The sequence below is a fragment of the Nicotiana tabacum genome, chromosome 23 (genome assembly GCF_000715075.1).
Source record: "Nicotiana tabacum cultivar K326 chromosome 23, ASM71507v2, whole genome shotgun sequence".
Taxonomy (NCBI): Eukaryota; Viridiplantae; Streptophyta; class Magnoliopsida; order Solanales; family Solanaceae; genus Nicotiana; species Nicotiana tabacum.
The window spans coordinates 122,356,598-122,374,659 of record NC_134102.1 but is presented as its reverse complement, the minus strand read 5'-3'; the positions used below and the strand labels follow the sequence as shown (position 1 = coordinate 122,374,659).

The window sequence follows — 18,062 nt, the reverse complement described above, 5'->3', positions numbered from 1 at the left end:
GTAGGGTATCCATGCGATAAGCTCGGACGAATTCCGAAGTAGGGGCGTCGAGCTTCGAACTATAAGACAAATCGACGGCAAAACTCGATTTCGTTATCGAGCCCGTGTCCGAATCGGACTACAGGGCAACACTGATCGACACAGGCCCCGAATATCGATGCCCCAAGGCAGAATCGAGCTCGAACTAAGACTGGGTGTTCGATCTAACACCGAGCTCGAGCCAGTGCTAAGCTTGCAGACAAGAGCCATTACAACCGCACCGAGGGAGAGAATCTTGGCGGGAACCAAGGCAGAGACAAACCATCATGGGTCCTCCACTATATGTATTATTTTATTATGTTGTTACAAATAAAGTAGTGACCCTCTACTATAAAAAGGGAGAGAGACTGCAATAGGAGGGGGAGCATGGTGCTTGTTCTTCTAATATTTTTCAGTCTTCCCGTCCATCATTTCCCATTTCATAGCAAAAAATACATGTATCGTCATTTTGTATCAAAGAAATTTGCACACCCTTAGAACCATATCTAAATTTAACGTTATCCGATTTTTTGAGTAAACAAACTATTAATAAAATGTTTTTTAAAAAATTTTCTTCTTAAACCAAATGACACCCTTAAAATTAGCCACATGTAACGTATTAAATAATTAACTATTAACTAATAGCTAATTTAGCCATATGGCATAACAAAAAAAGCCACATATAACATATTTCTTAATTAATTAATAATAAATAACTAAATCAAAATATTGAAAATTTTACTATATAATACTTAAAAATATTAATAATAAATTTAAAACAAAAAAAAATCCCCCCGGTCTCATTTTACTCCAAATTTCAAATAACTTTTATCCATTCAAATTGAGTGCATCTCAGCAGTTGATTTCTATATTTTCTGTGGTTCTTCAAGTTTAGGACATGTAACAACTATTACCTATTCAGTCATATAGCATAACCAGAAAAAGCCACATATAACTTATTTCTTAATTAATTAATAATAAATAACTAGATCAAAATATTGAAAATTTTAATAAAATATCTATCTATATTTTTAAAAAGAATCTGAAAAGAAAACTTTTCCAACGATCTCATTTTTCCCCCAATTTCAAATCACTGTTATCCATTCAAATGGAGTACATCGCAGCAATTGATTTTTATATTTTCGTCGGTTCTTCAAGTTTAGGACAATATTAAAAATAATTTTAGAAATAAAAAATTACTATTGGATATTTAAAGTTTCATAGTCAATAAAATCTAACTACAATTTTATAGAAACAATTACAATTTTTATTCTTTTTAAATGAAATGTAAAAAAAATTGAATCTATATGTTAAGATTAGAGTAGCTCTCAACTCTATTCAAATTAAAATATGGATGTTTATCACTTATTTTATTTTCATTTATTTTTCTCTAATCAGTAATAATAATAATAATAATAATAATAATAATAATAATAATAATAATAATAATAATAATAATAATAATAATAATAAGAAGAAGAAGAAGAAGAAGAAGAAAAAAAAAACCCTTTCTTAAACCAAATGACACCCTTAAAATTAGCCACATGTAACGTATTAAACTAATTAACTATTAACTAATTCAGCCATATGGCATAACCAGAAAAAACCACATATAACTTATTTCTTAATTAATTAATAATAAATAACTAAATCAAAATATTGAAACTTTTTTAAAAATATCAATCTATATTTTTAAATAGAATCTGAAAAAATACTTTTCGAACGATCTCATTTCATTCCAATTTTCAAATCACTATTATAAAGAAAGAATCGTCTACTAATATTCCTTACACCTTGATAATAAAATATGCAGTTCATCTTGGTTCTAATTCTAATAAATATATTCATACTTTTGTGATTTTATTAATATATTATTGAATTTTCAAACATGTATTACTTAAAAAACTATCTATTCGATTGCAAAAAAAAAGAAATCCACTTTTGCATAGACAAAGTTCCATCTTAGAATCAGTGCTATATGTAAAATTAGTTTTTTTGAATGGTAAGACAAAACTAATTAAAAGAAGTATCATATGTCTTTACTATTTTTCATTTATAATATTTTCTGAATATTATATACTAGTTTTTTTCACTTAAAGTAGGGGATACAATGAATTTGGTCCAACTTCCAATATCAAATTCATTGAAATTTGAGACACTTCAATTGACATAAATAAATGTTCTAACAAGAAAATAGTACAGAACTGTTACAGATCCTTTTTTTTTTTTTTTTTTTTTAAACAGCATATGAAAAGAAATCCATGAGTAAGAGAACTGAATTTTTCTTTGTAATGGAATTCTTTAAAAAAAAAATTAAATGATGGGAAAAACTGTCAGGTCCTCCCATAAAACCACGTACTTGGTTTCCTTTTAGATTGATGAAAAATAAAAATAAAAAAAGGTTTTCTTCTGAGTTAGAATTTTATTTTGATTAAAAAAGGGAAAATTTGCTAGGTTAATGAAATTATATGAAGCGGGGATTTCACAATCTTTCTCAAAACATTTAACAAAATATTTTGCACTAAGTGAGTACTCCGAGTTTCGATAGTTTCCCACAATAGATTTTTGGACCAATTCCAGAATGGTTGGATGCTATATTTTGTCTAAAACTGAATATATACTCCCTCCATCCCAGAAACTACAGAACTATTACATCCAAACAACTTTTAAATTTTTAACTATATTTATGAAATTCTGTTTTACCGAATATAGTTTCTAAATATGCACATTTTGTTTTAACAAAACAATTTAATTAAAACACCTTACGTCTTCGTTTATGCTAGAAATTAGATGCAATAACCAATGGCAAAAATGCTGGACTTCAATGTCATGAATTCTGAGTTAAAGAATAGATTCTGAAGTATGTATTTAAGTTTGTGTTTGTAGACAATTAAAATTTTACTAAGTTTAAATCCATAAGAAATTTCGATTTTATCATATATTGGTCCAATCAAATATTTTGGAATAGTATAATTGTGTTATTTATTTAAATCTAATTAAACTGATTTAAATAGTCCAATATTATTGGACTAGCCCATTTTATTGGGCTACCGAATGGATCGACCCATATAAAGCTCCAAGCCCAATGGCCCGTGAGGATTTTCTTGGGGGCTACTCCACCACGTGCCTACATAAAGAGTCCACACCCCTCGTTTGAAGGGAGAAGAAATCACTAAGGCTGAAAGTACATCAACTAAGGAGAAGGAAATACTAAAGAAGCTCTGAAAAATAACATCAAGGTCTCCCTCCATATCTGCAATCGTCTGTGGTCAAATTTCAAAGGCGAACTCAAATCATTGGAGGACGACTTCAAATCTTCCGTTCGTGATAACCCCAAATCCTAGTTCGTGACGACCTTCAAATTGTTCGCGACGTACTAAAAATCTGAAATCCGTCAAGTTCAAAATCAAGCTCTCAAGCTCTTGAGCCATTGTTCGTGAGGAGAAGAATCAGAGGACTACATCTTTTTAGATTTGAGATATTTTAGAGATTGTAACCCCATCACTTGAAATTAAATATAATATTTATCGTTATATTTCTTGTCCTGATTATTATTTTTTAAGAGCAAAATTTAGTTGTTACAGTGCTAATTCACTTTTTGTTTTCACAGACATAAATAGAATCACCATTGCTATATTCTCATTTGGTGGACTAATTCCAAAAGTAATAAAAAAATGAATGCAAATTAAGGTCAGGTACACCGTTCGTGCATGCTCCCGTTGACAGATTCTGATGAAGCTGATCACATACTCTTTTTCTTTTCCTCAAATTTTCCTTCTTACTTTCCTTCTTTTTACTTTTTTGTTTTTTTCCGAAGGAGGGATTAGTGGAATCCTGGAATAAACACTGCAAAAGTTATCCGAACATGTTTAAAACAAGTGAGGCTTGCTCAGTTGGTAAAAATACTTCCATCCACGATCGGTAGGTCCTGAATTCGAATCACAAAGGTAAAGTGCGGAAACACTATAGATCCTTTGGAGGGGTTTAAAAAAAATAAAATAAAATAAAAAGTATATTGTTCATACTTGTAGTTGTAGCAAGCAAGCAACTAACTCAAAACAAGATATTGCAACGGTCGTTTGAAAAAAATTATTCACAAAGTATTCCAAGACAAAATCTGGATTTAGGATCTGAAAAGAAAGCCATCTTAGATATTGCAACAATTACAAATGTTATGTTAGCTTTTATTAATTATAGATTAGTTCTAATAGCAGCTAACAAATTCCTAATGATAATATATGAAAATAGAAGGATCGAAGCGTGATATTATCACTTTCTAAAACGAGTGATTTCCCGGCGGCTTTTGTCGGATATTAATGTTCTTTAATTTCCATTGAAGTTGTAATGTTTCAGAATAGATGGAAAGATACTTTTACAATCACATTCAATTCTTGATGTCTCCTTATTATTTTCACAATATTACAAATAATACAACTACTACATGTTTTACACATAAAGCTCCTGAATATTGAGAAAACTGATGAATAAACCAGTCCTTATCTTTTCTTCTGGTGCTATTTTTGTTGCCAATTCAACATATTTCTGCAGCAAAACAAATAAATGTCAAATCGTCGCCAATCCTCTATGTGTTCCGACGTTTATACTAACTGAAAGAGTTCTATTCTTGATGAAATATTTTGAGAAGTACAATGAAATATATATAGAGTACATGTACATCTAAAATATAAGATAACTCTAAATATAACAATAATTTAAAATAATTTGAATTGTATGTCTATCCTATACTTTATGTTTATTACTCCCCCTCAAGCAAAGCACGGGCTGGAAGAACACTGAGCTTGTCACGCAAAAACAACACCCTCGGAGATGGAAGAGACTTTGTTAATAAATCAACAAGCTGGTCTTGAGTAGGGACATATTGAACTTGAATTACTCCGGAAGCAACCTTTTCCCGTACAAAATGAATATCAATTTCAATATGTTTGGTACGAGCATGTTGGACAGGATTGTGAGCCAAGTAAATGTTGCTAATATTATCACAGAAAATAGTGGATGGAGAGGAAATAGGCATATGTAGACCTCGTAAAAGAGATTGCACCCAAGTAATCTCAGCAGCAACATGAGCAGCTGATCTATATTCTGCTTCCGCACTAGAGCGAGATACAACACTCTGATTTTTAGAAGACCAAGAAACAAGATTAGAACCAAGAAACAAGCAAAAAGCTTAGGTAGATCGTCGAGTGGTTGGGCAACCAACCCAATCGGCATCACTATAACAGGACAAACTATCAATAGAACCACCAGGAATGAATAAACCATGAGTCAAAGAGCCATTCAAGTATCGTAGGATACGTTTCACCGCAGTAAAATCAGTTAGCGAAGGTGAGTGCATAAACTAGGACACTTGAGTAACAACAAATGCAATATCTGGACGAGTAAATGTAAGATATTGAAGACCAATAAAAGAAGTAAAACGTTTAAACCATGCCCGTAGGGCTTGCTTTAAACCATAAAGAGCTTTGTTCAACCGATAAATATGATGTGAAAATTGTGGATGAACAAAGCCTGTAGGCTGTTTCATGTATACCAGCTCATTAAGAGTGCCATGCAAGAAGGCATTTTTGATATCTAATTGATAGACGTGCCATTTCTTAGATGCAGCAATAGCGAGAACAATACGAATGGTGACTGGTTTCACCACTGGACTAAATGTTTGATCATAGTCTAGTCCATGTTGTTGATTGTAACCTAGAGCGACTTGACAAGTCACGCTTTGTAACGTTCAAGAGACCCGTCAGACTTTTGTTTAACTCTATAAACCCAACGATAGCCAATAACATTAGCATTAGATAGTGGAGGCACAAGATCCCAAATGTGGTTGGATATAAGAGCATTGCACTCTTCATCCATTGCACGTTTCCAATGAGGCGATTTGTTAGCTTCTGTAAAGGAGTTTGGTTCTAGTGGAAGTAGTGAAATATGAGATATTAAAGATGGTAAAATTCGAGGTTTAAGTGAACCAGTTTGTTTTCTTGTAACCATGAGATGAAGTTTAGAAGTAGGTGGATATAAACCGGAAGAATTATCACAAGGAATTGCAGTAGTTCTGGGATGCTGGAGCGGATTATGTGCAAAAATATTTGAGGATATTGTTTGTGGATTTGGATGTAAAGGTCGTGGATAGGGAAATGAATTCTCATCAAAACGAACATGTCTTGAGATACAGACTTTATTACTTAACGGATCAAAACATCGGAAACCCTTATAGTTAGAGGGATAACCAAGGAAAACCCACTGTATGGAACGGGGACTTAATTTATTTGCGCAATAGTCACGAGGATTAGGATAACAAGAACAACTAAAGACACGTAAATGATCATAGGTAGGACACCGGCCAAATAATAATTCAAATGGTGTTTTGTGATGATTAGAAGCAGTAGGAAGAATATTTAGGAGATACACTGCAGTGTGCAATGCTTCTACCCAAAATGTAAAGGGGAGAGAGGCTTGGAAAAGTGAATCATATTCAAGATTGTGCGATGCATTCACTCAGCCTTTCCATTTTGTTGGTGGGTATGAGGGCAAGAGATTCGAAGAGAAATTCCATTATCATTGAGAAAAGAACGAAATAATTTAAGTTTAACATATTCAGCAGCCTCATCGCATTGTAACTTTTTTATTTTAGTGGAAAACTGAGTTGAAATGAAGGCGTAAAATTTCTTAAACATAGTGAAAGCCTTAGACTTTTGTCGCAGAGGAAATACCCAGAAAAACTTGGTAAAATCATCATGAAAAAGAATATAGTAGCGAAATCCAGTAAAGGATGGGATGTGAGAAGTCCATATATCACTATGTATTAATTCAAATGGAGAAGAAGAAGTAAAGGAACTTGATTTATTGAATGGCGATTTTTGGTGCTTGGCAAGCTGACAAGCAATACATAATGAATCAAAACGCTTGAAAGAATAACAATACAGTTTATTATTTCGAACTAAATAATCTAAAACTATGGAGCTTGGATGGCCTAGATGACGATGCCAAAGAGAGGATGGAGCACGAATTGCGGCAAAAGCTGTAGAAGAAAACATCAACACCACTGGAAGGAGAAGAGCCATAATACAAGGGTCCATGACTATTGCAACTGAGACGTGTTTTCCTAGTCTTGAAGTCCTTGATATAAAAACCAAAAGAATCAAATTCAATTGTACAATTATTTTCAGAAACAAATTTCCGAACACTGAGCAAATTGGCAGAGAAAGTTGGAACAATTAAAACATTATTTAAAGAAAACTTAGACGATGGAGTGGAAAGAATAACATGATCAGTAAAGGATATATGAAGCTGAGTACCATTGCCTACAATGACCTGATCATTACCCTGATAAGGAGTAACAGATGATAAATTTGCAGCAGTTGGAGTCATATGTGAGGAAGCTCCGGTATCGATAAACCAATGACCATCACTAGGAGTCGTATAAGAAGCGGAGGAATTCAGTTGAATATCTCATAAGAATGCCTTAGGGGTAAGAGAAGGACAATCACATGCAGAGTGATTGGGGCGAAAGCAAAGTTGACAATAAACAATAGGAGGAAAGAAGGAGGTCGGCGGTGGACCCAAAATAGAAGGACTTCGAGGTCGAGTGTTCAAGTTTTGATGGTTGAAACCATAAGTTTTATTGTACCCTTGGGTAACAATGGGTAACAACCATACAAACAAGCTGTAAGCAAAAATTTATATTAAGTTGAATGATAAAATGATCAACTGGATCACATCTGATATATTCATATCAAACTTCTGTTGTCAGTCAAGAAGTCTTTATTCTTGTCGTCTTTAATTGTAGTCTGTAGAAGCCTTTTTCTTGTTTTCAAAAATAAAAAGCTTTTTCACTTACTGACGTATATATTGCTACATAGCAATCCTCCAAGGTAACCAAATAATAAGGTAATTAAATTGAATGTTTATCACTATTGAGGGGTGTAATGGGATGATTGTAATTCTTTCACCCGTTATAATCAGGTATCTCGGGTTCTAGTCCTGGAATGGAGAACCTTTCGGTAGAGAGCATTTTTACCCCTTTTAGTCAACCTACGGGACGCAAATCCGGATAAGTTCAACCAATAAAAAATTGAACATTTATCACATCAACAAGCTAGAGCAAGCATAAACTTACACTGGTCGCCATAAGTAACTTTGTAGGTCTCCTTTAGGTAGTCTGCCGCACGAACTGGAGGAAACCTGATGGCACATCACTATAATAATACTTCCAATATAAAAAGTACTGAAAATGGCCAAAAAATATCCCTATCCTTTGGTAAATAGTTTAAGTTTATGCTCCATCCACCTTTTGGTCCAAAAATATACTCTACGTTATCTTTTGGACTAAAAATACCCTTGTGACTAACGGAATAATGTGTGAGTCCTTTTTTTAATGCACTGTCATTATTTTATTGGGCCACGTGGCCCAGTTACGTGCTGCCAACACATTAAAAAAGGGATCACCGAAATTTCCGTTAATCGCGGGGTCGGGGTATTTTTAGGTGCTCACAGAAAACGTTGAGTGTATTTTTGAACCAAAAAGTGGACGGAACGTAAACTTAAACCATTTACCAAACGATAGGGGCATTTTTGACCCTTTTAAAAAAGTGAAAAGAAACTAAAGAAAAGAAGCATCTAGAATCTCAAAAGAGGAACACTTAACTATTAGTGAGAAAACCTACACATTAGCAAGTTCAGAAATGTGGTAAATACCTAGGGGGAGAAGACTCATTACAACAACTCTTCAAGCATTCCACAACACAATCTGGACTTGGATCAAAAAACATAGCCACCTGTTGTTTTTTTAAAGCATGATTTGTAAGTTTTTGCAGATCACTCATTCTTAAGAAACCAACACATTAATAAGAATACCTCAATAAAATCTCCACAATATAACTTCCTCCTTCCTAATTTAAGGGTCCTATTAACTAGGTATATTTTACCGCATTTACAGTGGTATATATCTTTTGCTCCCTAGAAAACAATGAAGATTTTTCAACTCCAAATAAACCTAAATCAACATAACACATCTCCTGAAATGTCTCATTTAGACTGTAGCTATCAATGGTCATGCAAAACCACATACAAGGGGGCGGAAAAAAAAAACCAGAATGTCACACCTAGAACTTGAACCAGTGACCTAAAGCAATTTTTATTTTAAACCATTTTTCCCATTGCACTAGAATCTTCTTACATCAAGAGGATTCAACAGCTTATAAATAACTTCAAAAAAATTATTTTGCCCTATTTGCGTAGTATAATTTGCGACTGACGGGATTCAATTAAACACTCTTGCGCTCCGCCCTTGACTATATCAAGAAACTACTACAGTAATTTCATTTCTTCTTTGGCATTCCGCTATCTTCAAGGAACATTATGACATGAGTAGGATGAAGAAGATTTCAGTGAGGAAGAAATTGAATACCGAGTATCGATCCTGTGTTGGCTGTGTCACTCTGTGCAATGTTGACTTAAACAAGCAATTTGTCCACCTTTCCATCATATCTCCAATATTAACAATGAGAGCCCTGCAAATTGACAATTTTCATGTTAAAGTTATGAACTAGTTACACTGCTAAGGTTAAGAAACATTGATCATGCAAGTTATGTTCGTTGTTTCACACCACACGATAATCCTAAAATGAATAAGTACCCTTTGAGATGATGCACATCCTCCCAAATCTGTGGTTTCTGTAACTTATCCCTGCAAACCTGATAAACAGAGAAGCCAATTCAAAACAAAACTATCAATACTATACAAAATTACCGCTTTGTCGATTCATGATCATTTCTATCTAACATATACAAGAGTGGGTTGCTCTAGTGGTAAGCACCCTTCAATAGCTGAGAGTCTATTGGAAACAGCCTCTCTGCCCAAGGGTAGAGGTAAGGTCTGCGTACACACTACCCTACTCCCCAGACCCCAATAGTGGAATTATACTGGGTTGTTGTTGTTGTATATACCTGAAGTCCAGGAACACCATCAGTCACTAGGATAGTAATCATTCCACAATCTGTATGAGCTCCAGCGCCATGCATATGTTTATCAGAAGAGTCTATCTCACCTGCGACTGATAAGAGGGAAACAATATGCCCCAATCATATATATGTTCCTGTAAATATTAGCGTAAAATAAACTGATTTATGTTATTATTGTGGCTCCATAGTTCCACACAACACGTATAATTTTCTCTTCTATTCATTTATCTCGAAAGCATTTTACAGGAAGTGAAGCCAATAATAAGTAAACACTCCAATTTAAACTTCTCATTTAACAACAAAAAAACATACCTGGATAATGCAGGGGGCGAAGAAGAGCAGTGGGTGGATCGAATGCACCAACTTTCTCAAAGAAATCTTCATCCACATTTAGCGCTACAGCCATGAGTGAAACTACTCTTTTCCCAACCCACCTGAGCATCGATCAAAACCGAAATAGGCTAATCAATTAGAAAAAAAATTATACCTGACTAGTAAAGTATGTGACAAGTCTATGTTGTGCTTAATCTACTTTCTGTTCGAGTTTAACTTCTATACATTGATAGTATTATAATATCATGACATTTTAAAAGATAATTACAGCCAACCGTACATAAAAGTAGATTAGTAGCTTGGGAAATAAGGCAGGTTGCCTGTTACAACAGATTAAAACACAACGATAGTGCAAAACTTCTTTACAACAGCTTACAAAATGCAAGTAACTTATAGAGAGTTGATAACTTACAGAATTCTTCGGTAGTATTCTTCCATCGTAGATCTCCAACATGGCAGAATTTCTAGAAGCCCCAAACACAAATGTAACATATTAAGTGAATCAGTACATAACATATTAAGTGAATCAGTGCATATGCTTCTTAAATCAAGCTAAAAAGCTACATTAAAATTTTGTCAATAAACAAGGGAGCAGGAGAATCTATGGATATACCTTGGGAAGGCCACTGATTTAGATTACCATAGGGTGACATGTCTTCAGGTGCTCCAAAATAGATGCTTTCTTTTGGGTCACCTGCATTTCAATAAAACTAGTCTTAGGGTAAGGGTATGCGCTTTGCACGTGTACCTACATTAATGAGTATATAATATTAAAAAGTTACATCAACATTTTCACCAATATATTTGAGTTATAAAATAAAAATTAAATAGAAAAATATAAGTTTATGAAAATAATATTGGTCGAAAGAGGACTTTCTACATATTTAAGTAACCATTTCTAACTAATTTTAACCAATTTTAAAGTCCTACGAAATATGACTTCATACATAAATGAAAAGAGGCATTTTCCATACTTTTAGAGTATATGCAACTATGTGTCTATCCCACACGTGCAATTATAATGTGTCATTTTAAAAGTACTTATTAAATTTGATGTTGAGTAAGAGAGTATCGTAATTGTAGAAGTTAGGCTATTTATATCTAATTATCGTATTTATTAGAATGTTTTTTTACATTTTGATAACATGAATTTTATAGAAGGCGTGTTTGGTCAAAAGATAATAGATATTCTATTATATATGAGAGAATCAATCATAAGAATTTTTATGATAACGCAATTCGGGCAGGTTTCCGGAAAGCTTTTATGTTGAAAACTAATGAAAATAAGAATTTTTGCCTTAAAAGTTGATTTTAGTTGATTTCGATCAATATTTTTGGTAAACAGGTCTGGATCTGTGCTTTGACGGTTTCGGTAGGTTCGTATCGAATTATGGGACCTGGGCGTATGCCCGAAATTGAATTCGGAGGTCCCTAGCATGAGTTATGATTTTTTGATGAAAATTAAAAGTCTGGAAATTATTTGTTTTTAAGAATTGATTGATATTTGGCATTGTTAGTATCAGGTCCGTATTTTAGTTTCGGAGCCCGGTATAGGTTCATTATGATATTTAAGACTTGTCTGTGAAATTTGGTGAGAAACGGAGTTGATTTGACGTGATTCGGACGTCCAGTTGAGAAAATAGAAATTTTAAAGTGTTCTTGAGAATTTCATTTGATTTGGTACTAAATTTATAGTTCTAGGTATTATTTTGGCGATTTGATCGCGCGATCAAGTTCGTATGATATTTTTAGACTTGCGTGCATGTTTGGTTTGGAGCCCTGAGGGCTCGGGTGAGTTTCGGATAGGCCACGGGATGTTTTGAACTTAGAAAATTTTTGCTAGTATAACTGAACTTGTTGCAAGCCTCTGATCTCGCAATTGCGAGATCAGGCATCGCAAATGCTAATCAAGCAGGTATGGCAATTGCTAGGTTTTTATCGCAATTGCGAAGAAAGCCTAGGCGAGCAGTTCTCGCAATTGCGAGTTTTCTTTCGCAATTGCGAAGGGAGTTGGGGAAGGGCAGTGATCGCAAATGCGATCATTTAGTCGCATTTGCGAAGACTCAGTGGTCGCAAATGTGACACTTTCCTCGCATTTGCGAAGGCAGCGAGACTGTGAAGGGAATCGCATTTGCGAAGCTCAGGTCGCAAATGCGACGTCTGCAGCTGATCAAAATGACTTTTGGACGGGAATTTTCATTCATTTCCCAAATTTTCAAGACCTAAAACACAAGAGGCGATTTTTCAAAGACCATTTCATCCCCAAATCATAGGTAAGTGATTCTCAACTGTCTCTTTCAATCTTTCACTATATTTTACAAGATTTCAACCTAAAATCTAAGGTTTTCTTGGTAGAATTAGGGGTTTTGGGTAGAAACTAGCGATTTCGGAAATTTGGGGATTTATACCTCAATTTGAGGTCGGATTCCAAAACCAATTATATATTCGGGCTCGGGGGTGAATAGGTAAATGGATTTTGGTCCGAACCTCGGGTTTTGACCAAGCGAGCCCGGGGTCGATTTTAGACTTTTTGGAGAAATAAATTGGAAAATCTAAATTTATGTAATGTAACTGATTCCTTTAGCAATATTTGATATTATTGAGTCATTTTTGAATAGATACGAGTGATTTGGAGGTGAATTCCAAAGAAAAAGCTGTGATTGAGAATTTAGTGGCTTTCGGAGCAAGGTAAGTATTGTGTCTAACCCTGACTTGAGGGAATTAGGAACCTTAGATTACTTGCTAAGTGAAATTCATGTGAGCGGCGTATATGTGAGGTGACGAGTACTTATGCGCCACCAATTTACCTGTTTTCCATGTTTCTCAGTTTTTCTTATATTGTCTCATTCTTATGCGTAATTGCAATGTGTTATACTAGTGTTGTTCAATTTATCGTTCTTATCATGTTTACGGATTTTCTGGTAATAATTGAGTTTTTATTTCAAAGTTGAGATTGATGTTATGGAACCAAATATTGAGGTAAGGTTTGTACTTGTTATTCTATCTCCCTGTTGATATTTATGTATTGCATTATGGTAAGGGAGAGTGTTAATGCACGATGGGTGATGCCGTGCCATATCGTGAGTGTTAATGCACGAAGAGTGATGTCGTACCATATTGTGAGTGTTAATGCACGAAGGGTGATGTCGTGCCATGATATGAGAGTTAATGCACGAAAGGTGATGTCGTGCCGTTTCTATTGATTTTTATGGTGAGATTGAGAGTAAAAGTACGAAGGGTGATGTCGTGCATTTTTTTTTATTGTATTCACTATTCCTGTTGACTCATGGTATATTGACTACTCCGGTAAATATTCTGTTGTAGTTTTTCATCTTGTATTCCTCTCAGTATGTTTCCCTCCCGACATTTCATGTTTAGTTCTTTATTTTTGTTATTTGTATATACACTGTTAAATTGTAGAGGTTGATTTGTAGGTGCCTTGCCTTAGCCTCGTCACTACTTCATCGAGGTTAGGCTAGATATTTACCAGTACATGTGGCCGGTTATACTGATACTGTACTCTGTACTTTCTATGCAGATTTGGTCCGCTGTCCGGAGACTCAAGGTAGATCTGTCGGCGTTCACAAACCTTGAAGTCCCCGTCTATCTTTTCTGTTCTACTGTTTCTTTCATTTATACAGTTGTATTTCTTTCAGACTATTACTTATAGTAAATTCTAGAATGCTCGTGAATTGGGGTGGTAGTAATTAATATAGTTTTATGATATTCCGCACTTAATATATTTCATCTTACTTAATTATTGTTAATTACTGAATGGAAATAAGGAATTGGTTAATGATTCTCTAACGTTGACTTGCCTAACAAGTGAAATGTTAGGCGTCATCACGATCCCGTCGGTGACAAATTTCGGGTCGTGACAATATATTACAACCAAATTAGATACTATTAGATAATGTACAACTAAACAAGTTACACGTCAAATTACTTATATAATGAAAAGCTGAAAAGTAGGGAGAATCCCTATATAATTGGGCATAACCAAAATTAGCGTATACGGATAATTTCCATCCAAAGCAGTAGGGGTAATCTTACTGGAACTTGTAACATATTTATTCTCTCTCTCCATTAAACTCTACCTCATTCAGAGAGTAATTTGCGTCCAGATATAACTCTCTTGCTCTTTGCCATAATACTCCTCATTTTTTGAAAGTTCAAAAAAGATAACTTAATGTTACTTATAGCATATACCATTGAACTTTTCTTAAAACTTATAGTATATTGAATTATACAACTCATTGTTCTGTATATTTAGTGAAGAAATAATGAAATATATTTGTGAGAATATATATATATATATATATATATATATATATATATATATAAGTGTATAAGTAATATTTTATATAGTTCGGACATTATATACCATATATTAAATATATTATACAACCTATTATTATATATTTTAATTATATAAAATATACAATTTTGTATAAGAAAATATGCAAAATATATTACTTATATAGACTTACTAGGAAAGTTTAAAAATTAAGTATATGTATATATATAGTATACTGCATATATGTTAAAAATATATGGAATATATATTCATCGATACTAAATATATAATAATTAATATATTGTTTACCGTGAAAATGGTAACAACAATTAGATTTGTAAATAGATTCTAAAAATACGTAATCTATTTATTAGATATTAACATACTGCTACAGCATACTGGTATAATAGATTAATAAGATATTAACATATTGCTATAATATTTGAGTATATTAATATATTATATTTATTCGAAATATATGCAATATAGTTCTTTACATATAGTAATGGTATATCAAATATACTATAATCATATACACAACTAGAGGAGAGAGAAAAGGAATTTTTTTGAAAAATAAAAAGGAGCATACGTTTTTGTAAGGATAATTAAGGATAATTAATTGGGTGAGAGAATCTCAAGAGAGAGATATAATGAAAGTGAGAAAATCTCAAGAGATATATATTAGGAATATGAAAAGTTGTATGTTTTAAATTAAGTTATATAATATGTAATTTTTTAAAAGCAATTGTAACTTATTTAAATAGGTTTTAAATATGTTGTATTCTGTGTAAATTTCTCATTAAATTATGCAAAATTTATGGGAATTCTACATTCGATAATAAATCTAGAATTAAGAATAAGAAAAATCGAAGAAATGCCGGTCGACTTTATCGACTTCCGTTATAATTTTAACTTTGTCTTTCTCTAATTTCTTTTTTAATAAGATAAAATTAATTGGTTATATTTATGTGCCAAAGAGTAATTCAAACATACAATAAGTAATAACTACTTTTTACTTATTCTGTGTTAATTGTTTAATTTATGGTATTAAATGTCTTTTATAAATTATTATGTTACATAATTCAAAAAAGAAAAAAATTGCATAAATACATAAGAAAGAATTTAATGCATAAAATTTTGTCTACGAATAAAATACATTCAATGTCAAACAAATTGATAGTTTTGTTATTATCATATCCTTATTTGAGTTAGAAATTGATAAGTTAACAACCTTTTTTTTGTCTTAGTTTAATAACAAACTCAGAATATCGAAAGTGCATGTCTTAATCGTGCATAATCATTTTAAATCATAAATATTGACTACCATATTTGTAATTAGAAATATACTGCTTTTGAATTTCTAAATATGAGAACTTTTTACCTGTTTCAAATAAGGAAAAAAATATTAACCAAATTTTAGCTAAAATTAAAGTCCTAAGTATTTAGGTTATAATTAAATGACTATTCCTAAATATTAGGGAATTAATTAAATAATTATTCCTAAATATTAAGAAATTAATATAAATGACTGTTTTGCCTAGTGTGAACTCTATTTTTAAAGGATAAAAAAACCGAACGGCATTTCGCTAAGGGTATTCATGCTTTTAATATAATATATGAATATAGATAGATTAGATTGCGTGTATTACCACAAAAAACAAAAATAAAATGTTTATGGACTAGGGGTGTTGATATCGGGATAATAATGTTGGTATTATAACATAGAGAGTAATGATGGGATTATTTATTGGATATACTTTTATTGGTCAATGTTTGATTCATTGAACTAAAAATAGAATATACAATGTATAATATAAAACATATGGTTTGTTTTACACTAGATTAATTGGGATAAACATTTATTTCCAATTTTAGCCTTGACTTTTTTAAAGGACCCTTAGAGAAGAGATTTGTTTAAGAATTTTTTCAGTACCTAATAAATGATCTAATTGTGTAAATATTTTACATAGAGCTTAAACTCAATCAAGTAGAAATTGAAGGATGAAAGTAGAAATAATTTACCTTTGGGATTGTCAGTAGAATTAAGCTTCTCAGAGTAAAGGGGGGAGTAACCTCTATGATTCTGACGAAGCAGCTTCATCTTTTCTTCAAGTGAGAGACCAAAAAACCTTCTGCTCCCTTCGAAAACTCGTTGAATCAACTCTTCTTCTACCCCATGATTTATCAGGTAAAAGAATCCATTCTCAACGCATGCCTGCAAAACACATGCTCAGTGAATTTTACTCAAATTTATGCTCCGTGTCAAAAATTATGAATTCAATTAAACCCCTAGATTTAATGCTACATTCGCCCCTGCCTATTGGTCAATGAAGTTGGTTCAGAACTATTAGGTCTCAACGCAAGCATAAGCACTAGATGATTTCTTCTGATTTGTCAAAGTCTTGATAGACAGAGTTACCTAGCTGTGTTAATGGAAGATAGCAATAATACCTGGTAAAATTAGTCAATGTGCGGATACCACTGTTATAAAAAAAAAAACTTTTACTCCATTGTGTGAAACTATTTAAATTATAGAAAGTGAGGTTACCTTGCGGAGTGAATCAGCGAGTAAGGTGCGATCTGTAGAGCTAAGATCAACCATCGGAAGTTGCAGAGCTCCATCCATTTTTTTATTTTGGAAATATCACTAAAACAAATACTACAAATCCTGAAGCAGTCCCCTTAAAACTACCAGAATAATTAATAGTGACAACTAACCAACTGGTGACTTGGTACTCCCTTCGTACACTTAATAATTGAAACCGAAAAAAGATACACCTACTAAACTATATTTCACATCTATATGTATCTATCTATAGTATAGTAAAATTGAGAAAACGTTAAGTCAAAAGTTCAATTACAAAAATGTCCTTCTAAATAATAATCTAAATATCTGACCTAAATGAAATATTTCTTATGCGATGTGACTGTAATCTTAAAATGAATAACCACCACTTTAAAATTTCGTTTGACTCAAGTTCCATGTACCATCACGTCCCTTCTTTATTTGTTTTTCTCTTTCTGCTTCTACTAAAATTGTTTTGGTTTGCGATTTTCTAGCCGAGATTTTTCTTATTCTATAATGAAGCTAAGATCACGGCCCTGCAATTTCAACAAACTTATCAACGTGTACAAGCGATAAAGGTAACATGTACAATATTTTTAAACCAGATAAAATATGAAATTTCAAAAATATCCTTATATAGTTAAACAGACATGCTAACTCTCACTTATAGAATAAGAGAAATCACGGCTAGAGAATCGTTAACCAAAACACATTTGAATTTTTTTCTTCTTAGCAAATACAACTAAAAGAGAAAAAACAACGACAACAAAGAAATGGTACACGTGATGATCATAGAGGGCTTGTATTCAAAAGGGGCCCACAGAATCAGTTCGAGATTATCAAATGTGTTCCACATGTCGTTCTTGACTTCCT

At 32.8% G+C, this 18,062-nt stretch overlaps 1 protein-coding gene across 13 annotated transcripts; it reads right to left on the bottom strand.

The window, feature by feature from the left end:
- Nucleotides 1-4,319: 4,319 nt before the first annotated feature.
- On the bottom strand, nt 4,320-17,370 carry LOC107820155 (azadirone synthase LFS-like). Of its 13 annotated transcripts, XM_075246690.1 has the most exons (12): nt 17,172-17,353; nt 16,646-16,838; nt 10,940-11,020; nt 10,739-10,790; nt 10,306-10,427; nt 9,979-10,085; nt 9,668-9,726; nt 9,440-9,542; nt 8,728-8,807; nt 8,150-8,203; nt 5,059-5,149; nt 4,607-4,924 (listed from the first exon to the last, which is right to left on the bottom strand). In XM_075246690.1, exons 1-12 carry the CDS (start codon nt 17,247-17,249, stop codon nt 4,775-4,777), a joined length of 1,170 nt encoding a protein of 389 aa, XP_075102791.1. In that variant the 5' UTR covers nt 17,250-17,353; the 3' UTR covers nt 4,607-4,774. The 13 variants fall into 13 exon arrangements, with proteins under 13 accessions (XP_016501856.1, XP_016501861.1, XP_016501858.1 ...); XM_016646370.2 differs by lacking the exons at nt 4,607-4,924; nt 5,059-5,149 and adding an exon at nt 4,320-4,560 and having other exon boundaries at nt 17,172-17,342; XM_016646375.2 differs by lacking the exons at nt 4,607-4,924; nt 5,059-5,149 and adding an exon at nt 4,320-4,560 and having other exon boundaries at nt 8,150-8,228; nt 17,172-17,340.
- Between the last annotated feature and the right edge of the window lie 692 nt (nt 17,371-18,062).